This window comes from Daucus carota, chromosome 6 (assembly GCF_001625215.2).
Source record: "Daucus carota subsp. sativus chromosome 6, DH1 v3.0, whole genome shotgun sequence".
Lineage (NCBI taxonomy): Eukaryota > Viridiplantae > Streptophyta > Magnoliopsida > Apiales > Apiaceae > Daucus > Daucus carota.
Window position 1 is genome coordinate 39,957,334 of NC_030386.2, and position 25,094 is coordinate 39,982,427.

The window sequence follows — 25,094 nt, forward strand, 5'->3', positions numbered from 1 at the left end:
AAAAATAACACATCCAATAAAAATTTAAAAGATTATTAATTTAAACATATTTATTATTTATTTAAAATTTAATGTTAACTAAAACGCATGATTTCAGCATCTTATAACCCAAGCTACAGTATATATATTAGCGTTGTCATGTAAACAGCAGCAACATTTGTCTACTCTTCTACTAACAAATTATTTGTAAACTAATTGAATTAGCCAGTTTGAATGGTGAGAGTATACTCTAGGATAGAGTATATGTATTGATTACATGGAAAAAATATACTAGTATAGAGTAAATAGAATAGGGTTGATGTGATAACACATGCATAGTGAAGAGGGAGGACAATCTTCTATTCCACAAAAGTGCTGCGGATTGAGGGCCAGCAAAAGTTTCAGAAGGTATAACATAAATAAAGATGAGAGTTGAAGGTCCCCCACCTCCCATGAACAAAGCACAGAGCTTTACTACTACTCTGCACTTGCATTACATATTTACATAACATAACATAACACCTGTCTATATGTGCCTTGCACATTCATCTTCTCGTCATTTCGATCCAACCATTCCCAATATAACTAATTACAAGTTGTAAAAATGTATGTATTTTCTTATTTATAAGTGACTTTTAAGTAGTTGCCAGACAGGGCCTTATATTCAGTGACAAAGGAGTGTGTCTCATGTTTCAGAAAGGCTTGATATTGTTGGATATGGCTTCCTGTAAAGAGCTTCCTGATGCTGCCCTATTTGTATAACGAGCTAGGCTATAAAATACTCTAGCGAGTAGTTAGTAGATCATAGACAAAGCAACGTTAACAGACTGTTCACCGGAAATTAAAGGGGAGACACATGTACAACTAGTTTTTTCTATTAGTTACTGGTAAGTAACTCTAAAACTCATTTCTATTTCTAAATAAGTTCAGTGAATAAAAACAAATAAACCAGACAACCCGTTTATGTATAAGATGCAAATATTAATTATACGTACATGAAAGTGCAAAAGTGATGCCAACAAGGTGTTGGTGTGGCGGTAGAGCTCTTGTACCCCTTGCGGGAGGTCGGGAATTCGACTCCCCACGTGTGCGTGTGTAATCAATTAGCAAAAAAAAAGCGCAGAAGTGATAGTAATGATTGAATTGCAAGAGTTTCTTCCAGACAACAACCTTATTCATGTCTTACTACAAATAATAGGTAGCATCATTACAAAGATACAGTCCTTGTTTTTGGGTATTAGCAAAAGATAAACCTCCAATCATACGCAGATATATATATACCTTTTTGACTATTTAAAGATGTACTCTATCTATGTTTTCCAACGTAAACCAACTCCTCTCACTTTAATAGTTTAATTGTATTAGTTATTTTTAACGTATTTTATTATCATAATTTGATGAATTATTTATAAATTATATTGACGATATTTAGATAACAATATTTTATACTTTTTTTATAAGTAAAAAAATATTATATACAAACGTCTCTAGCTAACAGGTATAAAATTATAAGTCGAATAATCATTAATTTCGAAATAAATAGTTGATTTACCATGCATGCAATTTTTCATTTACACACAGAGAGAAGCTCAGTTCTGGTAAAGAAATAGCGGCAGGGACACGTATTCTCTTACTTCCTTTAATTTCCTTTATTTTTAAAATATTATAACAAAATGAAAACCAACCTCACTACTTTTTAATTTAAATATATTTCATACGCTTAGAATATTTTAGTATTTCTTTTGGGAGAGCCAAGCAGCTCGCGTTCTCTTGTTAAAAAACGCACCCTATTCTTCTTAAATCTGCATCGCATTTGTTCTTCCTGCAGAATCTCTCTCTAAAGGACCAGGGAGAGAGTGGGAGAGAGAGAGGGAGAGAGAATGTTCCATTCTTCCTCGAAGAAGGTAAACAACAGTACAAATATGAATCCATCGCACCACGAAAACCGAGGCATGTCAGCATGTGTTCAAGGCGACTCCGGCCTGGTTCTCACCACCGACCCTAAACCGCGCCTCCGCTGGACCGTCGAGCTCCATGAACGCTTTGTCGATGCGGTTACTCAGCTCGGCGGACCTGATAGTACTTACTCTCCACTTATATTTATAAACAGATGATCAGTGACGGAACCAGAATTTTGAAAAATTGACTAATTTTTATTTCAATTTTCGCAGAGGCGACACCGAAGACGATTATGAGAGTTATGGGTGTGAAGGGGCTTACTCTTTATCATCTAAAGAGTCACCTTCAGGTTTGAACAAGAGACAAATTTTCCACCCTCCATACATCCTTTTCTTCCTTTTGTTACATTTTTTTTTTGCTTTAATTTCTTTGCTGGTCAGTTTACATCTCTTTTGCCTTTTGCTCTTTGTCTTCTGAATTGATTTTTCATGGCTTTGATCAGAAATTCAGGCTCGGAAAACAGCCCCACAAGGAATTTAGTGATCACTCCATTAAAGATGGTGAGAGATGACTCCTTAATTTGCAGCTGCTTACTTGCCCGAAATTATTCAAACTCGATAATTATCTAATTATGTTCATTTTCTTGACATTGCAGCTTCTGCTTTAGAACTCCAGAGGAATTCTGCATCCTCCTCCGGATTGATGGCCCGTAGCATGAATGAGTAAGTCGACCAGATGCACCTGAATTATGCATATATATGTCAAGTTAGCATAACTATTTTCGAAGGGTTCTATTCTGTTATATTTGATTTATAGAGGAACTGATTAATATTTACGCGATTAATTAATGCAACTAGGATGCAAATGGAGGTGCAAAGAAGGCTGCATGAACAATTAGAGGTATGTATGCTGATTATTACAACTGAAATTGTTGAAATTCTCGTATACCTGACATTAATATTTATGTTAATTATGTTAATTATGTGTCATTATTTAGGTGCAACGACACCTCCAATTGAGAATTGAAGCTCAAGGGAAGTACATGCAAACAATCCTGGAGAAAGCTTGCCAAACTCTTGCTGGTGAAAACGGTGAAAACATGGCGAATTCCAGCTACCGGGGATTACCTGATCATTTTTCTGGCACAAAAGAGTATGGCCATCCCCTCAACTTTCCTTCGTTTCAGGATCTTAACTTATATGGAGGTGACCAACAACTTGAACTTCAACCGACCATGGATAGATCATCCTCCCTTGATGGCTTTATGTCGAACAATGAAGACGACACTTGTATTGGCAAAAAGAGGCCTAACCCTAATTATACTAGTGGGAGCGGCAAGAGTCCTATAATTTGGTCAGACGATCTTCGTCTGCATGAGCTAAGTGGAAATGCAGCTTCGTGTGTTGGATCTCAAGATAATGATCATTTCAAAGGTGATCATGATCAGATTCAGATTGAAGGTGGTGATATGGATTCCGTGGCTGACATATATGAACGAAAGCCCATCCTTGGCGGAGTGTCTATTGATGATAAGAAATTTGATGCATTGTCTAAATTAGAAAGGCCTTCGTCCAGAAGACCTTCTCTGCAACCGGAAAGGATGAGCCCTATGATCGGTGGTGGCATATCACGAGGAACTTCTCCGTTTGGGTGAAACAGTACTACTAAACGAGTGTCACAACATATATACGAGAAATTAATACTTGACTTTACCTAATTACATGTTCTTGGAGATTCTGTCATCCGATGGAGTCTCAAGATGCAATTTATCCGGAAGGGGGTTTTTTCAAAGCATTTTATACATGTTGACGTAACTGCAATATTGGCTTGCATGGGTATACATATGAGTGTATGAGATCAAGTACGTACTAATGCAATCTGCATCTGCAATTAGGACTGTGAATGATCAGACTGCTGTTTAACTCTCAGCTATATCAGTATTTCCTAAGTTTTGGTCTTCTATATATTGTGTAATAACTAATAATTGTTTCCAATGTTTTAAAACTGCAATTCTCACACTAATGTCCCTGAGAAATCTTTATTACAACTCTTAATCTCTGTTAAATGGAGTAAGAGAGATACCATCTGATCAAGATATCTTTGTTATTGTTATTCGGGTGAAATAATTCGAACACTGATAGTCTGATACGGCCAAAAAGCAATATATTTCTCTCTGCATGGTATCCAATGCTGAGACCTGTCAAAATCTTAGTTGCAGACAAATTGCAGATTAATCATTTCATAGTTGAACAAACTTTATTAACCATAATTAAGTTAGTTATTACCTTCCATATATGATTGCAAATCATAATACAATCGAAAGAAAAGGAAGATGAGTTGGGGTTTGGGGGAACACATATATTGTAAACAATCATCATTGGGAACTGAGTAAAATGGACAGATTTGATGATTGATCGAATTTAAAAACTCTTTTAGTTGTTTTCTATAGATATCAGTTTTCTAATACTGAAGTTCCTCTCTGTTCACATTAAAAATCTGTTGGGTCGTGCTTAATAAACACGGTGTAGTATGTTGTAACAATCGTCTGACATGATCTGAATACACATATATACATACATGAATGAGATGCAGGCAATTGTGTAGGTGCAAGATATATATGATCTGAAAGAGGAGGATTAAAGCCGACAGAGAGTATCTAACTTTCATGCATGGCCTTTTTAAGCTTTAGTAGTCCATGAATAATATATTCTATGGCCATGGGGATGTGGGTATCAAATGAAGAGGGCACTATCAAGTAGTATCAACTGTGTACTCATGTCTCTTGCCTTCTCCCTTCAGTGACGGAACAAGATCGAATTACGAAACACTAGGTGCTAAAATTAGAGTTTGACAACTTCTCGGGCTAGTTGGGGCTTAAAAAATATTTCATTGTTAGAATATGATCCTGGTAAGCCCTCCTCCTAACACCTTGAGGTTTTAGGAGAATTGGTCACTTAACATGATATGTTTGATGTTTGTTTTATTGATGGTGGAGGATAATAAGGGGAGCGGGGATGGTGGAAGAAGCTTTTATATATTCCATAGCAAGATCCTCCAGAGCAAAAGAGACCAGTATGAAGGTGAAGACAAGAGAGCAGCCCCATGCGTGCAAACCTCCAGGAAGCTTCCCCTGTTTCCTTTATGCAATAATGTGAGCAGCAAAGTACCCTAACTCTGCCATCCAAAGATTGATAGATTCATTCACTACTTCAGCTCATCATTGCTTCCCAAATTCATACGTACACTTGAGCAACAACATCTGCGTTCCACTCATCTCATACTTTTTACGAGCGAGACGACAGTAGAGATAGCCGAATAAAATTTAACGGTGTGAGATGAGTTAACTTAAAATCAGATTTAATCTTCTTTATTATTACGGGATCTAAAAACATCCGTGACAATAATTAATATGAGAGAGAATCGAATAATATTTATTATTAAATTTAAAAATATTTAGTTCGATAATTAAAATTGATATAAGAGAGAATCGAAAATATTGAACATGTTTATGTACAAAAAATGTTAACTAGGAACGGAACTTTTGTTCCAAAATTTTTTATTCGGCAGTATAATAAATTTTGTTTGTTTCAACGTTGATTTTAATACTCTTCTTTGTTGGCTTCTAGTAATAGGTGGGCTGGGCTACATTCTTTAGTTTTTGGCCCAATATTGACCAGATACAATGTGATACATACCCATTTCCGCTGTCCATTAGTTTTCGGCCCAATTTTGATCAAATATTGATTGAAGTATCTCTACGGCCTGGCTGGGTAAAATTATTTTTTAAATGAAGTACTTATTTTGTATGGTTTTAACATTGCTTTGGTTGGCAAGCAGTGTTGGAAATTTATTAAATAACCTCACTCACTTGTGGCTCGGCTTTATAAAGCTCGATATTTTCCCGATTGTAATTTACTGCAGGCCACCATGCAGAATGGAGCTAGTTTCATCTGGGCGGGGTTGATGACAGCAAAAAATTCTCTCCGGGATGGGTTCAGATGGGTACTGGGGGATGGCAGGGACATTGATGCGATCAAGAATCCATGGCTCCAGAACAAAGCTGGTTTCGAGGTTGATCAAACTGTGAATTATGGAGTTGACAGAATCCCCGTTGCAGATTTTATTCTGAGTGACTCTAGATGCTGGGATGTGGCCAAGGTTACAGATTTCTTTTCTGATCAGGACGCTCAGCTGATTTTGGCAACTTCCCTCCCTCAACGTAGTGTTAAGGACCGTCTTGCTTGGCCACGGACGTCAAATGGACAGTATAGTGTTAAATTCGGGTATCAACACTGGTGCGATACGAATTTGTGCACCAACGGGATTGTGCAAAGTAAAGGATAGAGTAAGCTCTGGAAAGCAGATATCCCTCATAAGGTTCAAACTTTTCTGTGGAGGTTTGGTCGTAACACCATCCCAGTGAGGAATAGGCTGCGGGGTAAAGGTGTAGATATTACAATTATTTGCCCTATGTGCGATGCAGATGTAGAGCATCTCCTTCACCTATTTTTTGACTGTCCTTTTGCTACGAGCTGTTGGCAGTATGTGGGAATGCCTCTAGACATGAGCACAGTGGAGTATGCGCCAGATTGGCTTCTCCAGAAGCTGAACGAAGCAAGTCATGAAGAGATCGTTCTAATAGCTAGAGTTCTATGGGGCATCTGGTTTTTCCGAAACAAGAAAGTCTGGGAGAATAAAACGGTGAATGATATGGTAGCAATGGAATGGAGTGCAAAGTACTTTGCTGATTGGAGAATGGCGAAGGAGTCCCCAGTAGTAGACCCAACATTCTAGCTGATGTTTGTCTGTGGAAAGCACCAGTTGTGGGTCATCTTAAGCTCAACACGGATGCAGCAATCAAGCTAGGAGAGAATACTTTTGCAGTGGGTCTCATATTGCGTGATCACAGAGGAGATTTTGTAGGCGGCAAGGTGAGGAGTCTGCCGATGGTTAGTTCAGTTTTTGAGGCAGAGATCACTGCTATCCAGGAAGGCCTCCGGTGGTTATCTACTCTATCTTACCAGCATGTCACTATCGAGTCTGATTCCATGCTCGCAGTGAAAGCTCTCACCCAATCCCATGACAATATTCTGGAGATTGGCTTCCTGCTGGATGAATGTCGTTATATGATCTTTTCTAGTCCAGGATTTTCTCTTACTTTTGCGAAAAGGCAGGCGAACAAAGCAGCCCATTTGATGGCTCGATTACCTTGTTTGCCAGGTTGCCAAAGCATTTACACGTCTCCTCAGGTTGCCAAAGCATTTACACGTCTCCTCCGAACTTGTTGTTGGAGACTTTATTGTCTGATATTTCTTCTTAATGGTATCAGGTTTTTTCAAAAAAAAATAATAATAAAAAATGAAGTACTTATTTTGAGTAATGTTTTTATATTTATATATTATTTTTGTAATAAGTATTTAATATACCTTTTATTTTCAGAGATAAATAATTAATTTCAGCAAAGAATATATATTTACATCTTTTTTTCTTAAAAGTAATAAGTGATTTAATTTTTATTTTTTTTGAATAAAAGTGATTTAATTTTTAAAAGGAAAATGCTAAGTACCCCAAATTTTGTTCCCAAATCTATGTGGCAAGTTGTGATTGATTATACTCGTACTAATAAATAATGGGACCCCCCTGTATGCACATAAACCATCCAACCAAATTTCGTCATATGTTTGCCACGTCATTTGGGAAAATAATTTGGGGACAAATTTTGGGGTCCCTAGCATTGCTCTTTTTAAAAATACATAACTCTCGGCGAGTGAATATTTGTTAGGAAAATTCATTCCGTTCCCTTTTTTACGCAGCAAGTTACTCCGGTACTTCCCAACCAACAGATACACATACTCACATACACATGTTTATTTGGAATCAGTCCACCGCTTGAAATTAATAAGATTAATCATGAATTTTCAGGTTCGCATTTTACGAGCAACCGCGTCGCTTTTCCATTTTCTCAGGTCACTCTTACTCATGTTGTATAATCTTTACCCTTTTTACATTTTTTTTTATATCTGGCGTCGGAACCGTCTTTCGTGTAACAATGTCATCATTCTTATGATCTAACAGAAAAACGGATGTAGAGAACGGTATTACGGGGAAAGGACCAAGAATCGAATATGACATATTTAGTAAAGCTTTAATGGCCGAGGTCATTGTTCTGATCTCCGTGATGGATTACTATCAACTGAAGAAGAGACGTCAACAAAACACGGTCGATAGCGGTTTAGTCACCGGTGTCGACGACAAAACGACCTATACAATGGACCAAAGGAAGAACTAAAATTGCTAGAGTTGCTAATCATCATGCCATGCCTTATTCATACTCATATCCTACATGATTGTTTCTTCATCTCATTCAGTATTGTAATGCCTAGTTAGCTACTGCTGAATCATTTTGTTTAACATCAATATTGTGTTCTCAACAGTCACTAAATAAATATACAAATTTAGATAGTAGTATTACTCGAATTAGCAGCAATATATTCTCATCAAGGAATCACAAGATTAGCAGCTATATACGTGTAATGCTAGAAATAATTTATAAAGTAAAGTAAATATGACAAGCTCAACAGTTCTCCAGCAAATTGTGTGCAAGGCATGGAAGTGCATAGTATAACTTATAGGCTGTTCGAAATTTCAAAAATATTTGCAAATATAGCAGATAGAAATGTAAAGTACCAACATTAGATAATAGAGCCGGTCAATCACACACGAGAATGATAAAAAGCAGAGCAAAACCAGATGGTCATCACAAAATAAGCACAGCCTAATATAAGCACTCACAGAAAGGAGAAACCCACACAAACAGAATCAAGTTCAATGCAGTTGCTTCATTGGAGAATGTACTAGCACACGAAATTGGCCTCCACATGATGGTCACTGCAATAAAGACCTGGACGCTGGGTGAAGCCTTGTTTCTTCAGCATTTCCCTAGCCTTTGTAACTAGCTTGTGGTTAGTGACTTGACCATCTGTTTCTTCAATTATAGCCTGAATTGCATTGCTAAGAGCACCGTAAGCTTCAGCTGCATTGCCGCCAGGGCTAGCGTCAGCAGATGTTTGATTGGTTTGGCATCCGCTAATCAGGACACCGCCTTCTGGAAGTGCCTTATGGCTTACACCAGCGTAAACCTCTTGCTTGCTATCTACCTTTGTTTCCATCGCAGGTTTTGCATAGGATTCATCATTGTCATCGAGCTTTTGCTTGAGGAACTCCTGTGCCAAACCTCCAACCATCCCCATGAACCCATCTCCACCACCACCACCATCACTGCTTTGGAGTTTGTCCAAAATAACTTTCATGAACTTTTTGACTTTGGGACTTGCATCATCTCCAAAGGCATCAAAAAGATTTGGCCTCAAATTCCCAACATCAACATCTTCCTTGCCAGTTTTCTGTTTGAATATTTCAATGAGGGTAGAGACAGGCAAGGATCTGCTCTTCGTGTAGCCTCGATCCCCATCTCCTGAATCAACTTCTTGGTCATCAAAGTCTTCTTCCTGCCTGTGATGAGGGCGGAATTTAGAAGGAAGGTGAACGCCACGAGATTGAAGTGCATCATCCACGGTCCGATGCAAAAAGTTTTTGAACCCGAAACCTGACCCTTGCCCCTCGGAGGAAGAATTAGTGCTCTCCCCTATCTGTTCTTCAGCATCCTGAACGAGGCCCCCACTGTGGCAAGAATCAGATACAATTGTTATTTGGCAACCACTAGGTACTTCATCTACTAGCTGTTTGAAGTCATCATCTGCACAAAAAGTTGGAAATCAGTTGATATGTAAATACTTATAATTTTTTAATGAGTGTGCTACACATATCAACTTCGGCTTTGACCAGTCCATTGATGACGACAATCGATGAAAATGAGGGGAACTGGTGGTATCATCAGGAGGGTGAATCTATTATCAATACCTAATTAACACGTCATTTGTTATGTTTTTGTCAGTCTCAAAGTGACATTCTATAACAATAGAACAATGCGGGAATTGTGATATCTAAGTTGGATGATTTGTACGTCATTATATTATCCCTCAAAATTACCAAAAAAGCTTTCGAAATTCAATTAATTAGTACATCATATGATAGGCTGCCATTGACAAGCTGTGTGATAAAGAAGAAAATGCACGGAAACTCTTCCTTACTATCTATTGGCACATTATACTAAATCTGGTAAAGAATGCCAAATCAGCTTCAATTTTATCATCCAAATGATGGTTAACGTTGCTACTTGCCTAATGTCTCACAACAACAAACAAACATGAAGAGTTTAACCAAGTAAATGCCTATCTAGAAAGCAAAAGACGTTCTATAAATTTCCCATAGTAAATTACGTTTCCACAACTCAACAAGATACAGCAAAATGTGACATAACTGTTGTACACACCGCATAAACAACATAACAGATCACCTAATTCCATCTCACAGTCCAACCTGCTTCTGCTAATGTACAAAGAACTACTATTTTGTTTTGATACAATCAACAAATAAAATTATATAATCACTATATTAATTTTGAACAATCGCAATCCTTATAACTAAGCATAAACACAACCTTATTCGCAATCCGACAAATCATTTCTACAAACCATCATAATTAGCATCAAAACTATAAAATCACTGCACTATTGTAATCACAATCCTATATACAGCATAACTCGCAAGATACAGCATGACATTACATAACTGTTGTATACACCGCATAAACAACATAACAGATCACCTAATTTTATTTCACAGTCCAACCCGCTTCTGCTATTGTACAAACAAGTACCATGTTTCATCAGTTCTATACACTTAAATCATATCACAGCTACATAAATATATAGCTAACTTTGCTCATCACCTCATTTCACAACACTCTGCCGTTTTAGTAACAATTAACAAATAAATTCATAAAATCACTATATCAATTTCACAAAATCCCAATCCTTATGACTAAGCATCCATATACCTTCATCACAATCTGCTACAAACCATCATAATTAGCATCAAGAGCGGGGGCGGATCTAGCAAGAGGCAAGTGGGGACACGTATCCCTCCTAAAAATTCTTTTAACATTTTTTCACCATTCTAAATTTTACAAATTATAGAAGTGTCCCAAAAAAATTAAAAAAATATAAGTGTTTTCCGAAAATTTGCTTCGTGCCCCCAAGATTTGAATTCTAGACTCGTCCCTGATCAAGAGCATCGTGATCACAATCCTCATCCTCATCATTTAAATCATAATTCAACAGAAAACAAATCACACCAAACAAAATTGAAATAAATAATAAAATTACCGGTAATGAGATTCATATCAGTAGGCACAATACACTCATCATAGCCAGTATCATCATCTTCCCCAGTCTCAGCCGGCAAGCGCGTACCATGCCCACTATAATGAACAAACAGAATATCGCCAGGCTCAGCCGATCGAATCAGATCACTCAGCGCCTTGCGAACATTCTTCCCAGTGGGCTGAGTGTAGGAGTCGTCGGTGTCGATAAGAACGGTGATATCGTCGTCGGAGAATCCGAACCGTTGGATCAGACAAGCGTGCATTCGCTTGACGTCGTTGATGCAGCCTTTGAGCTCTGCTTTCGTGCCTTGGTAGTTGCATCCGATCAAGACTGCTTTCTTCGCCATTGTTTCTGTGGTTGACTGATTGGTGTGTAACGTTTGACTTTATTACAGGAATAAAGTTACATAATGGAGTAGGAGTGATGGAGTATTAATAGTGTGAGCTGTCGGAAAATTGATTGAGAACGCGTCATCCAAATCTTGGGATTTTGTATTTTGTTTTTTTGGAATATGAAAATATGATTTCGATAGGATTTAATATTCCTTCTTTCAATCTTAGGTGTCCCATTCCAAAAATTTATAAACGGTTTGTGTGCCCATAGGCACATGCTAAGCGCGGAAATTTTTGTATCTGAGAGATTTTGATTGGTGTGGTTTGTGTATTTATAGGGGGTCCACCATTATCAAGAGACGAGAGCCAATCAAAATTATCTAAGGACAAAATTTTCCACGCTTAGCATATACCCACGGGCACACCATAAAAAAACCGATTTATAAATACTAAAACTGAAAAATATTAGTTGATTTTTTTATTTAATAACTATACCGAATGAAGTTAAGTTGTGTGTATGGATATGCTACTCGAATATCGGAAATTATATTCCCAAAAATATCTTTTGACGAAATATTTAAAATATTATCCTGAAAATAAAAAAAAATATTGTATATATTCGATGATTTGTGATTGTAAATTTTATTATAAATTCTAATTTCAAATTTATAAATAACTAAATTATAAAAACAAGTCTAAAAACATGAATTTTATTAGAAGACATGACATGAATTTAGTATTTATATGGAAGTTAAAATTCCACAAGTATCAAGAACAAAAATGCTTAGTTCACAGAATGCTGGCCTAAGCTTTGTTGACATAATTACAATTAAGTCTTATTTGGCCTTGATCTTTTCCAGTAAGGACCCCAACATTTCCAAGTTTTACCATTGACACCCCAAATTGAATAATGAACAGTTCCGGCTGAGATGCTAATGCATGGACTAATGATGCAGTTCGTTGATCAGAGTATAGCAGTTGATCAGTTAGCAACAGTCCTTTTTTCTTCTCCAGATTTTTGTAATAAACCTCGTCGAAAATTCTTGGAGTCGCGACATCAAGATGAACATAATTGTCTAGCCTAGTGCATTTCTTCTTCAAGTAATGCAAGTAGCTTATATCAATAGAAGGGTCTGATTTTCTGGTATTGTTGTAGTTAAACAATCGTTGTTGGATTGCAGAGCAGCTGCTCCGGCCTATCGTATGTGATCCGGAAAGAATTACCAGGTCGAGCATGTTAAGGCCATTGATTTCAAATTGTTTTATTAGTTGTGTCACGTTTTCATGGCCATGGGGGACGTTTTTTGCTTCGTTGGCGATGGAAATTAGGCCGTCTTTTCGTCCAAAGGGAACTTCCCAGAATGGACCTCCCACCATTATGGTGGTGTCTCTTGCTGCTGCCACGAGAATATCAGCACAAGAAACAGTCTTGGGGCACTTCCTTTCGACTTCAGACTTTATCTCATCGATGATGTTGAAACCTCGCAGAGTCTTGCTCACTTCAGCAGATCTTTCGCTCCCCTGATGGTTTAGTAGTATTGAAGCGTCGCATCCCTACTATGCACAACATTTGCAGCCATAAAACGTTAAAAATAATATGATCCTCGTAAGCCCTCCTCCCAACACCTTGAGGTTTTGGGAGGATTGGTCACTTAACGTAGTATCAGAACTCAGGCTCATGGGAGACTCTTGGTAAGTATTCCTCCCAACACTTTGAGATTTTGGGAGAATCAGTCAATTAACATAAAATAGATTAAAATATCAAAAATATATGCGCAATAGAATTGTAAAACGAGAGATGGATAGTGAAATTACCCGAACAAAGCAATCGTGAAAATGCAACCTAATGATGCTAGCAGCCAAGGAGTTGTCCTTCTTAACCAAAGCCTGCAGTTTCTGTTGAATAATGCCTTCAAGTTGCGGACATGAGGCATGATAATAATCTAAAGAAAGTCGATCTGCGGGATGCAATACAGGCTTCGAAGCTCTTGCAGGCTTGGCCTTCTGAGAAGTGACCCCTAAACTTGCTCTTGCATTGCCAAAACAATTAAGAAACAAAACTATGGCAATGCAAACACTCTGTTTCAGAAGCTTGGTTTCCATGAGACTAATAATTTAGCACCACGAAAATTTTCGAATGTCGAATGCGTCGTGGGAAGATGATATCGAGATTTGGTTTTGATGTTTTTATAGAACACACGTCTGCTCTGCAAATGTGGTTTCATATACGTGGTAAGCACTTCTTGAAGACTATTGTATCAATGGAGTTACAGGCCAACATGTTCACTACTAGCTTCATTTGCAGGGTCGTATTCCAATTATTTATCTATATATTATATTGTTAATGTCAAATTTAAATCTTGAAACCTTCTCAACAAGTTGGAACTCACCTCAAAAGCTCGAATTGATTCTATAAAATATGGACGAAAGTCGAATGTGATGAATTTGGCTCAATTCAGACTCGATTTAATATGTAAAGTTTTTATTTAAATTTTAAGTATTTATATAATCATATGTTATATTTATAACGTAATAGTATAAGAATGGTCCGAGTTTAAGTTTAGACTAAAAATTTTCGAGCGGAACTCGAATAACACACGGTCGAATTTTGACAGATATTGATGATAGTCTTTCTCTCTCCTCTTTCCCACCAATTTCTCCCAACGAGTTGTTAAAAACCAGTAATATTTTTGCAAATGCAACAATCGTAACAATTCTACTGATGCTAATTATAAGTAAATATAATATTAAGAACAGAGTCTTGCTCCTGGTTGACATGCAATAACATTTCAAAAAACTTATTATCATTCATTTTCCATCAACAAGTTCGGTCTTTTCTCTCCTGCATTCTTCTTTCTCCGTTTCCTTCTTCTCATCGATTTCTAAAATTATTTTCATGCAATTTCTGGAAACCCGTAAATCGATATGATTACATGAAGATCATCTTATTCCACGAATGACTGCTGGAATCAATGGACCAGAGATTAATTTTGTGAACTTCTGCAGGTTGGTCTTTCTGGAACAATTTCATTCTGTTTGTATTGCTGCAAAGACTTCCTGATCTTGAAATGATTGTGTCGATTTTGTTTCTGTAGCTTTCCCGAAAAGATTTCATCATTTTATCTTATGTGTTTCAGCAATTGGTTATGATTAATGTATTAGAAATCATCAAAATCTAAAGGAATCATCGATATGAGTATTGAGAAACATTTCAAAAACCTTTTTCCCCAGTTCGGATATTGCAAAAATTTCTGTTGTATGAATATGTCAGGTTACATTGAAAGAGCAATGCATGTATGATGAAATTTTTCATTTTTTATTTTCAGAATTCTGTTAGTATACTCATGTTCTCTATAATCTAGATACATTCTTCGTGATCTTAAAAGAGCCGGTCTTATTATTATTGTAGCTGAACTACCTGTGATCAGAACGCGCATGATGTGAGCCTGGAGATATGGACACAAATTCAGAAAGTGCTACAAATTCTAAAGATGGCACAAAGAAAGACGAGAGTAGATTACAGGATAGTGCCAATTCTTCAGGGCAGAGTGTTAATCATCACAATCGCGGCGACAGCACAGAGAGTGCACCTCTGAGACCTCATACAGGTCGTGATATTCGATGGGAGGCTATTAACTCCATTTCAGCTAAAGAACCTCTTGGTCTTAGCCATTTTCGTCTCTTGAAGAGGCTTGGCTACGGAGACATTGGGAGCGTCTATCTTGCTGAACTCAAAGGAACAAATGCCTTTTTTGCAATTAAAGTCATGGACAAGGGCTCTCTTGCAAGCAGAAATAAGTTGGTTCGAGCTCAAACAGAAAGGGAGATTCTTGGCCTTTTAGACCATCCATTCTTGCCTACTCTATACTCTTACTTCGAGACTGATAAGTTCTACTGCTTGGTGATGGAGTTCTGCAGTGGAGGTAATCTTCATTCTCTTCGACAAAAGCAGCCCAATAAGTACTTTACAGAGGAAGCTGCTCGGTTAGTAACCATTTGATTTCTTCATCTCAAATTCTTATATTTTGCCAAAAAACAATTGAATTGTGACAGCTAAGAAACGGACATTTTTTTGATAATCTAGTACGCGTTTTTAAGCTGTTTCTCCGTTTGCCAGATTTTTTGCAGCAGAAGTATTGTTGGCAATTGAGTATCTACATATGCTAGGAATAGTGTACAGAGATCTCAAACCGGAAAATGTCCTAGTACGAGAACAAGGCCACATCATGTTATCCGACTTTGATCTATCCCTTCGATGTTCTGTCAATCCGACCCTTGTCAAGTCCAACACTACCTATGTAAACAGCGGCAATGCAAGTGCTGCAGGCATTCTAGAAAACGAGAACTCAATGCATAGTACTACTTCATCAAGTTTTTTTCCACGCATACTAGCTTCAAAAAAGAACCGAAAATCCAAATCAGAACTTGGCCTATTCATGGGAGGAGCCATGCCAGAGCTAATGGCTGAGCCAACAGACGTCCGCTCCATGTCATTCGTGGGCACTCACGAGTACCTAGCTCCAGAAATTATCCGCGGAGAGGGTCATGGCAGTGCAGTGGACTGGTGGACATTCGGAATTTTTTTATACGAGCTTCTGCACGGAATTACACCTTTTAAAGGGTCTGGAAACCGTGCCACACTTTTTAACGTAGTAGGACAGCCACTAAAGTTCCCGGAGTCTCCACAAGTGAGCTCTGCAGTTCGTGACCTTATACGCGGACTCCTCGTAAAGGAACCTCATAAGAGAATTGCATATAAAAGGGGTGCTACAGAAATCAAACAGCACCCATTTTTCGAGGGAACGAACTGGGCTCTGGTGAGGAGTGCGACGCCTCCTCATGTACCAGCTCCTGTGGACTTTTCTCAGTTTGCTTCCAAAGAGACTCCTCATAAGGTGCCAGAGGTTAAAAATGAGAAGAAGAACACAACTGATCATTCTTCTCATACTGATTTTGAGTGCTTCTAAGCTGCATTGTCAATAATCGATGCATTTCATTTTCGAAAATGTGATTTTGATATGTTAAATATGTAAATGGCAGCACATCTATGTAATGTGATTAAGCATTTGATTCAACGAGCTTATGCTAAATACAAATTTTCGAGCCTAAAATCTGATATCATGTTCAAGAAGGACCGTATTCTGGGATTAACAACAAATTTGCAAACCATTCAATTTAAAGCCGATATACTATCTTCAAAAATTTTGTCATGTCAAACTACTCCCCTCACCATTGACAAGTAAAAGAAAAATTATTTGTTTTAAATTATTTATTTTATTTTATCATCAATTATAATTAATATTAATAATTTCAGTTATATCCCTATTAGATAATATCCACCTAAATGATTTGACTACCAAAAATATTTTTATAAACAAATAATTAATTACATAAATGTTTGGACTAATAAATGAGAAATTAGTATTTGTATTATAATTTTAAAAAACATATTTAAAAATAGAAGAAATATTACGATAAAAAAAATTACGCGAACTTTTCCACATCGTTACTAAACGGGGGAATATTTTTTCGATTACAATAAAATCAACAAAAAGGGGGGAAAACAATTCCAAAGTAACAAGACAAAGGCGGGTCAAATTAGGCGGGCCGCCGGCCTTCCCACTTCCCAGTAGTGGGCTTATTACAAATACATGAACATAAACAAACTCAGTTGTAAATTCCGCCAGTTTGATTACTTGTTTGTAAAATATAATTTTGTGATCCTGGGTTTTGCAAATTGGAAGTAAAGATGGCTATGCAGAAGATCAAAGTGTTGAATCCAATCGTTGAAATGGATGGTAACTAGCTTTTTCTTGAGATATGATTCTTGATGCTCTGTATTTGTGTTTCTTGAAATTCTTTCTGGGTTTAAAATTTTGATGTTTGGGTATGAATCAGATGTGGGTTTGATTAAATATAGTGTTTTATGTTGCAAGTTAAGTGCTTTTTGTGATTTTATTGTCTAGTTATGATCATAGATGTATATGGTATTGGTAGCTGGCAAGAAGTTTTGGAAAAACCCCAAGTGTGATTAGTGTGTGTGTGTTTTGAAATTATATATTTGTGGTTGCGAAGGTTGCGGGTAATTTGGAATTGGTTATGTTCTGGAATTAGATGGAAGTATTAGGCTTTGTTAGTTTGTGAGTAGGAGGTGTTGCTCGAACTATGATAGCAAGCTCAGTGAGTGTTGTTTTACTTTGTATCGTATAAAACAGGGGCCTTTTTTGCATTTGTTCAATTGTGGAAAGTGGAAACGGAGAGTATGCGTAGTAAGTGATTGAAATGCACATGATAGTGCAAAGCTGCGCTTGAAGAAGCCTGATGTTGTGTATATTTAGTTTTTAAGAATTATAAGTGGGTGCTTGGGATTTTCTTTTTTCATTTAAGGCTACTAGAATATATTTAAAAGCACCAAGATTATAAGCTAGCACTCATTTCACATGCTTATCTTAGTTGGGTACATGCTGCAGGTGATGAAATGACAAGGGTTTTTTGGAAATCTATTAAGGAGAAAGTAAGTATTTTTCCATTCTCCGATTAATACAATCTTATATGCATTGCTCTAGGTTCTTTATTATGTTTTTTTTTTCTCTTTTCTTGTACAGCTTATATTTCCATTTCTGGATTTAGACATAAAGTATTTTGATCTTGGCCTCCCTAATCGTGATGCCACCGATGATAGAGTTACAATTGAAAGTGCAGAAGCCACTCTTAAGTAAGCTCTTATTGCCTCTGCATGCAGTTCTAGTGCAAATTTTCTCTGCTGCTAATCCTTTTGTTTAATTAATCAGAATAGGTTCTTTTTTCCTTTGTGTTTTAAGATTATCATTGGAAGCATTTTATGAACTTAAGGGGCCGTTTGGTTGATGGTTAATGAGCCCCGTTAACAGTAATCTTTAGAAACTCATATCCATTAATTGGGTACATCCCTCTATACAGTTTGGGATCCAATATCATTTTCCCATTTACCCCGTTTCCCATACCCTTCATCCTCATTCCCTAATCCCATTTTCATCAATGATCCAAACGATCCCTCCATCTCATAATCTTTAGTATTGCATGTATTCATATCTTTGGTAGATGTCATTATGTTCATCAGTTATCAATGAAAATAATTTGCTTGTCTTCCGCTGATATCTTTCTTAATTAATTGAACTCCAGGTACAATGTAGCAATTAAGTGTGCAACTATCACACCAGGTATGCCTTTGAAGATCTGGGACTGGAAGTAGTGTACTTCATCTACTTCGACAACAGAATATCTGGCATTTTTTACATTTTCTGTAGTTATTAAGAGCTCAATATCCTTGGTTCATTTATTCACATATATGTGATAGAATTTAAGTGTAAAACAAAGTAGAGAGTAAGGGAAATGCAATTAATTGTGTTTGGGAACATGTAATTCATTTCAAATTATGGATTTAAATGACATGATTTGAATTGTAGTTTCAAATTCTAAAGTTTGTATAAGTATTTTAACCGTTTAGGATTTCAAATGAAATCAATATCCAAATTCTTCTATATATCCAAAGATGTCATTTCATGAAATCCATGTTCCCAAGCAGGTTATCCTGGACCTCACCGGCTTCTGTCTTTGTCTTCCTTGACGACTATTACATTTCAGTATCCATTGTCAATTGTCATCATTTACACCAAATAAGAACGATATGTTATTGATGGAAAAGCTCTGTGGATTTGATATGTGAACTGATGGATAATTTCTGCTTCTGTTTCACAGATGAAACTCGTCTCAAGGAGTTCAACTTAAAGCAGATGTGGAAGAGTCCGAACGGGACTATTCGTAACATATTAAATGGTTGATGAATTTCCTTCCAAAGTCTGACCTCTCTTTTCCTTCTTCTCACCGACAATTCAATTTGTTCACTTGTCAGATGTTGAACAATGTAACTTTAACTATTGCAGGAACTGTTTTCCGCGAACCAATCATTTGCAAAAATATACCGCGACTTGTCCAAGGTGCTTCCTGTTTCTTGCTTCTCTATATGTTTGGTTTCCATATTTCATTTGTGCGTCACTGTCTTGTTCTTACACAATTTGGAAATTTTTTAAGGCTGGAATAAGCCAATATGCATTGGCAGGCATGCTTTTGGAGATCAATATCGAGCTACTGATCTAGTTGTTCAAGGACCTGGAAAACTCAAAATGGTGTTTGGTATAACTTTATATCACTAGTGAGCTTACAAAAGACTCTCACTAGTTTCCAGTGTTAATAACAAGAAATTTCCAATTGATTTGAAACATGATCTTTCTGTCACTATATATATCTAATAATACTTAAATAAATTCTACAGTACCAGATGGGCAAAGTGAGAAAACAGAGTTAGAGGTTTTCAACTTTACTGGCGCTGGAGGAGTAGCTCTTTCAATGTACAACACTGACGAGGTTAAGATTTGCTCTTAAGATGTTTATTTTGCATTTATCTAACATCTGGTGCACAAGTCTTGACCATCTTATTTGTGAACCCAAATTGGTATAGCTCCTACGATATATGTTTAAGGGTTGACTCTGACGGCTATACAGTTGGGTTGGTTTTATTGAAGCTTTTCGTAAGGTCTGATGGTTTATATTCCGTGTAGCCAATATGTAAGCAGATGACGTAAAATGTGAGAGACAATGATACATACTATAGTTCATCTCATTTGCATATGCGTAAACCCTAAAGTGTGATTAGGTTAGTATTTATCTATATCAACCAAACCAAGTGTAAAATTATCATAATAGTCTGAGACAGACTGCTCTATCTAGTCTTCCATAGTGCCTCGTTTTGAAATTTTTGTTCTTAAGGTACCCCTAGTTTACTATTTGAAGTACTAGCTATCTAGGTAATTTATATAACCGTTTTCATTGCTTGTTTTCCCCACTTGTGGTGCAGTCCATTCATGCTTTTGCTGAGGCTTCTATGAACACAGCTTACCAAAAAAGATGGCCACTATATCTTAGCACTAAGAATACTATCCTTAAGAAATACGATGGAAGGTATATATTACAGGTCACAATTTTTTATACATGTTCTGCACCCCCAATCCAAGTATTATTGGTTACTCTTTTGGTAATAATTTGTTCTTCTTACTTGAAGATTTAAGGATATTTTCCAAGAAGTTTATGAAAAAGAGTGGAAGTCAAAGTTTGAATCTGTAGGAATATGGTAAGCCATAAACTTTGAGTTTTGTCTACATATTTAGTTTCAAGTTGTTTTCCCATTTTCTGATTATTGTTGATACTAAAGGTATGAGCATCGCTTAATTGATGATATGGTTGCTTATGCTCTTAAGAGCGATGGAGGTTATGTATGGGCATGCAAAAACTATGATGGAGATGTCCAAAGTGACTTTTTAGCCCAAGGTTTGTACCTATATGCCGTATAATGTAAAAGAACAATGGAGTATTTCTTTTTTCTTATGTTATATCCTAGTAACAGAGGATCATTAGTCTTGGTTGACGTGTTTTAGCTCAATTTCCATATAACCTTTCCCCTTTTGTACAGGATTCGGATCTCTTGGTTTGATGACATCTGTACTGGTATATCTGCCATATCAAGTTTTTAACATTTCTGAAATGTGCTAGTTTGCTTTTCCATCTTTGTTTTTGCTAAATATTTCCTTTTTCAACTTGTTTTAAAGCCGTGATTGTTTGGATTGATTTTAGGTATGCCCGGATGGAAAGACCATTGAAGCTGAAGCAGCCCATGGCACAGTTACTCGTCATTATCGTGTCCATCAAAAAGGAGGTGAAACTAGCACTAACAGCATAGCTTCAATCTTTGCTTGGTCTCGAGGGCTAGCTCATAGGTACAAACTTTAAAAGCGGATATAGATGCCCTCTTTCAATTGTTAAAACTTATGGCATATCAATTTGCTATTTTTATCTTGATAGAGCAAAATTAGATGACAATGCCCTCCTCCTGGATTTCACTGAGAAATTGGAAGCAGCTTGCATTGGAACTGTTGAACGCGGAAAGATGACCAAGGACCTTGCAATTCTTCTCTATGGGTCTAGGTATGCACTCCCTTATCATACACTGCTTATTTACTAGTTTCTCCACAGGTCTAAGTAAGCACTCCCTCATTATACACTGTCATTTACTCGTCAGTCGAAGCTAATGGTGGTGTTCTTTGCAGGGTAACTAAGGCTCATTATTTGAACACCGAGGGATTTATCGATGCTGTTGCTGCAGAACTGAGATCAAGACTATATAAGAAATCAAAGTTATAACACATGTGTGTTCTCTATGAGATGTCAGTGCTTGACACTGTTTTTTCCAATGTATGCAACATTTTTATTTGTGACCATCCTTATAAAATAAATTCATGTATAGCAACTTCGATCCAAATACTCATTAATATTATTAAATCAATGCTTCTGAAAATAATGGTCAATGTTATTAAGTCATCGAGAACACCTCCTAATTTATGTCGGGGCATCGTCAATAAACAATTAAATTTTTTAGCTAAAAAAAGATTTAAAAATATTGCAAAGAAAATTTATAGAAAAAATGCAAAAAAAATTCTCTAACTCCAAACCATAATACAGTAAACAATAGATGGAGACGCATAGTTCAAAAATTAGGTGAGGAAGGAATATATGAAGTACGAGGTGTGTTCAGTAAAAGAAGGGCATCTTTGGCAAAAAATAGCGCATTAAGATACTACTAAATTTCACAGTCATGGCATGATATTCGGTCTGAACAGATGACCAGAAGGCAGAAGATTGTGGACTGTTTAAGACCTCCAGGATACAAAGAATTAGATTTAGATTTGTTTGACATATCTATGCATACATCATAAAAATATTATTTAATTATAAACATTAATGCATATTGTTTAATATTGCTTTCGTCCCTTTTAGTTGTCCAAAAAACATACTCCTAAGGTTTTTTATCTTACTTTTTGACACGTATTTGAGAGTTATAAAATATATAGTTTTATAATTTTTTTTAATTTTTTTTTTACCTGAATAAAAGTTTGACGTTTAAACTTTATCCAAAAAAAATTTTAAAAAATTATAAAACTATACTTTATAAGAGTCTCAAAACGTGTGCAAACTATTGGGTGGAAAAAAGAGTACATATTAAGAAAAATTAAATTATGTAATTTATTTTCATACATGCTCTTATTTATTTAGTTTCATACATTCTCTTGTTTATTACAATAAATGCTAAGTTATAAATGTATATATGTGTGTAAAGTCAAATATTAGAACTAACTATCAACATTTATATATGGAAAAAATATGTACAAATATACAGTGGAACAAGAATTAAACAACTATTTACGGACAACTATTTTGCACATATGATAACTAAAAAAAGGACGGATGGCCTGTTAAATATAATCTGACCATCCTGATATCAAATGAAGCATCAGTAAAACATCACTTAAACATCACTTGTGAATAAATTAAGAGTTGTAAAAAAATTATTTTTTCCAAGAAATAAACCTCATAACAAAAATTTGAGAAATAAAAATGTTTTAATTCACACAAAAAAAAATTAAATGAATGAAAGTAGTTAAACAATCTAATTATTTCCAAATAAAAATATATAATAATTAATATTATGATAAATAAACATTATAAAACTTTGTCAAATACCGTTATCACTAGTTAACACATTTTTAAATACATACACGTTACCGATTCATAAAAATATCCACATATAAAATTATTAAGGTCATAGTAAAATAAATTAAAATTTAATTAAATAAACCTTGAATATTACTGCACAACCATATAGAGTTGGGACTCAGAAGTGAGTAAAGAAAAAAAGTTTGATCTCATCCTAAGGTGTTTTTGATAGATTGTTATATGGAGAAATATGCAATTGGATATTTGTTAGGTCTACAATATAGATTATTCTAAATCAAACATTCAATTTAAAGTAAATCATATATATTGTTTATTAATATCAATATCATTAAACTTGAAACACATACATGCAAGCTGATCATACTGCAACCCTAAATGCAAAGGGTTGAGATTCCACCCTGATAAAACATGCAACATACGGCAACCACGTACAAATCTCGCTCTTGAAAAACACAATAAATTTCTGTATCTTCGCAAACAAATTTTTTTTATTAGAAAAGAATGTCTCTCTTCGATTCAGATTAGGAGGTTCTACTTCTCTAAATTGATTATGTATCTTCGCAAACAAATTTTATAAAAAAGAATGTCTCTCTTCGATTCAGATTAGGAGGTTCTACTTCTCTAAATCGACTATATATCTTCATAAACAAATTTTATAAAAAAGAATGTCTCTCTTCGATTTAGATTAGGAGGTTCTACTTCTCTAAATCGATTATGTATCTTCGCAAACAAATTTTATAGAAAAGAATGTCTCTCTTCGATTCAGATTAGGAGGTTCTACTTCTCTAAATCGATTATGTATCTTCGCAAACAAATTTTATAGAAAAGAATGTCTTTCTTCGATTCAGATTAGGAGGTTCTACTTCTCTAAATCGATTATGTATCTTCACAAACAAATTTTATAAAAAAGAATGTCTCTTTTCAATTAGAGGTTCTACTTCTCTAAATCGATAATCATCTGCAAATATCTTATATCGTTTAACGATTTTAAAACTTCTCTAAATCGATAATCATCTGCAAATATTTTGTATCGTTTAACGATTTTAAAACCTTAAGTCATGATAAGGAAGAAAATGCCGATTTTTGATCTTGTTTACTTTGTGCTTTTTATTTTAATGACATAGTCTTCGAAGGCTAGGTATTACCGCTGCATAAAAATATCCACATATATAATTCTTAAGGTCATAGAAAAATGCATTGATGTATTTTCACCTACTTCTCATGATAAATAAAGTAACAAAATAACATGTAAACTATATTTTTTTAAAAGTTTTTTTTTCATATGTGTGTTATACCCTTAGAAGAGAAAGGTCGAAAGCCCAACAAACTATCACGTGCAATATATAAAAAAATATCATCTGCGATATATAAAAAAAGTCTGCGGTAAATTTGTCTTACATTGGCATGCAACCTCCGATAAAGTATTATATCCATCAGATTTTTTTTTTGACGGGGAACCATTTATTGATACTCGGATGAGAGTGCTAATGAGCTCAGAAACTGACGAGGAGATTTCCCACACCGATGTTGCCGAAATATGACGAGATTTCATCCCACAACCCTGATGCTGTGTTTGGTGAGATCCCACATTCTGATGATGTCGTGTTCAGAAAATTATATGACTATTAAGGATAATATTATCATCACGACAATGAAATGTTTTAAGCTCTGTGTATTCGGCTATATGAAACTATTTCGTAAACATATGTGATTGGTGGTCTTATAATGATGAAGTTCTATCCATTAATTCTGATAATTGAAGCAGATTAATTAAATTTATCCTCTATCTTATTTACTAGGCAATGTGTATTTCATATATATATTTTTTTAGGAAGAATGTGTATTTCTATTACAAACGGGATTGTAGTTAATTAGAAAGCCTCAATTATATACATCTGTGTATTCGGCTATATGAAACTATTTCGTAAACATATGTGATTGGTGGTCTTATAATGATGAAGTTCTATCCATTAATTCTGATAATTGAAGCAGA

The 25,094-nt window shown here is 35.7% G+C and overlaps 6 protein-coding genes across 6 annotated transcripts; 4 read left to right on the top strand and 2 right to left on the bottom strand.

Moving 5' to 3' along the window:
• The first annotated feature begins 1,741 nt into the window (after positions 1-1,741).
• Positions 1,742-3,826, top strand: LOC108225351 (myb family transcription factor IPN2). Its single transcript, XM_017400194.2, has 6 exons — positions 1,742-2,058; positions 2,151-2,227; positions 2,381-2,438; positions 2,534-2,600; positions 2,736-2,778; positions 2,876-3,826. The coding sequence occupies exons 1-6, from the start codon at positions 1,860-1,862 to the stop codon at positions 3,530-3,532; spliced, it is 1,101 nt and encodes a 366-aa protein (XP_017255683.1). The 5' UTR covers positions 1,742-1,859; the 3' UTR covers positions 3,533-3,826.
• A 1,979-nt stretch (positions 3,827-5,805) lies between these two features.
• LOC135147294 (uncharacterized) lies at positions 5,806-8,167 on the top strand. The gene is made up of 4 exons (XM_064080230.1): positions 5,806-6,211; positions 6,362-6,651; positions 6,717-7,207; positions 7,954-8,167. The coding sequence occupies exons 1-4, from the start codon at positions 5,806-5,808 to the stop codon at positions 8,165-8,167; spliced, it is 1,401 nt and encodes a 466-aa protein (XP_063936300.1).
• Positions 8,168-8,547: 380 nt separating this feature from the next.
• Positions 8,548-11,676, bottom strand: LOC108228154 (metacaspase-4). The gene is made up of 2 exons (XM_017403656.2): positions 11,166-11,676; positions 8,548-9,634 (listed from the first exon to the last, which is right to left on the bottom strand). Exons 1-2 carry the CDS (start codon positions 11,509-11,511, stop codon positions 8,733-8,735), a joined length of 1,248 nt encoding a protein of 415 aa, XP_017259145.1. The 5' UTR covers positions 11,512-11,676; the 3' UTR covers positions 8,548-8,732.
• A 529-nt stretch (positions 11,677-12,205) lies between these two features.
• On the bottom strand, positions 12,206-13,666 carry LOC108226370 (peroxidase 7). Its single transcript, XM_017401313.2, has 2 exons — positions 13,313-13,666; positions 12,206-13,051 (listed from the first exon to the last, which is right to left on the bottom strand). The coding sequence occupies exons 1-2, from the start codon at positions 13,598-13,600 to the stop codon at positions 12,302-12,304; spliced, it is 1,038 nt and encodes a 345-aa protein (XP_017256802.1). The 5' UTR covers positions 13,601-13,666; the 3' UTR covers positions 12,206-12,301.
• Positions 13,667-14,270: 604 nt separating this feature from the next.
• Positions 14,271-16,604, top strand: LOC108226371 (serine/threonine-protein kinase AGC1-7). Its single transcript, XM_017401314.2, has 3 exons — positions 14,271-14,503; positions 14,907-15,481; positions 15,615-16,604. Exons 2-3 carry the CDS (start codon positions 14,952-14,954, stop codon positions 16,462-16,464), a joined length of 1,380 nt encoding a protein of 459 aa, XP_017256803.1. The 5' UTR covers positions 14,271-14,503; positions 14,907-14,951; the 3' UTR covers positions 16,465-16,604.
• A 458-nt stretch (positions 16,605-17,062) lies between these two features.
• LOC108224284 (isocitrate dehydrogenase [NADP]) lies at positions 17,063-21,887 on the top strand. Its single transcript, XM_017398815.2, has 15 exons — positions 17,063-17,295; positions 17,968-18,011; positions 18,103-18,212; positions 18,659-18,696; positions 19,235-19,312; positions 19,420-19,473; positions 19,568-19,669; positions 19,809-19,900; positions 20,391-20,494; positions 20,595-20,663; positions 20,745-20,860; positions 21,003-21,037; positions 21,164-21,306; positions 21,392-21,514; positions 21,637-21,887. Exons 1-15 carry the CDS (start codon positions 17,247-17,249, stop codon positions 21,728-21,730), a joined length of 1,251 nt encoding a protein of 416 aa, XP_017254304.1. The 5' UTR covers positions 17,063-17,246; the 3' UTR covers positions 21,731-21,887.
• Positions 21,888-25,094: the final 3,207 nt, after the last annotated feature.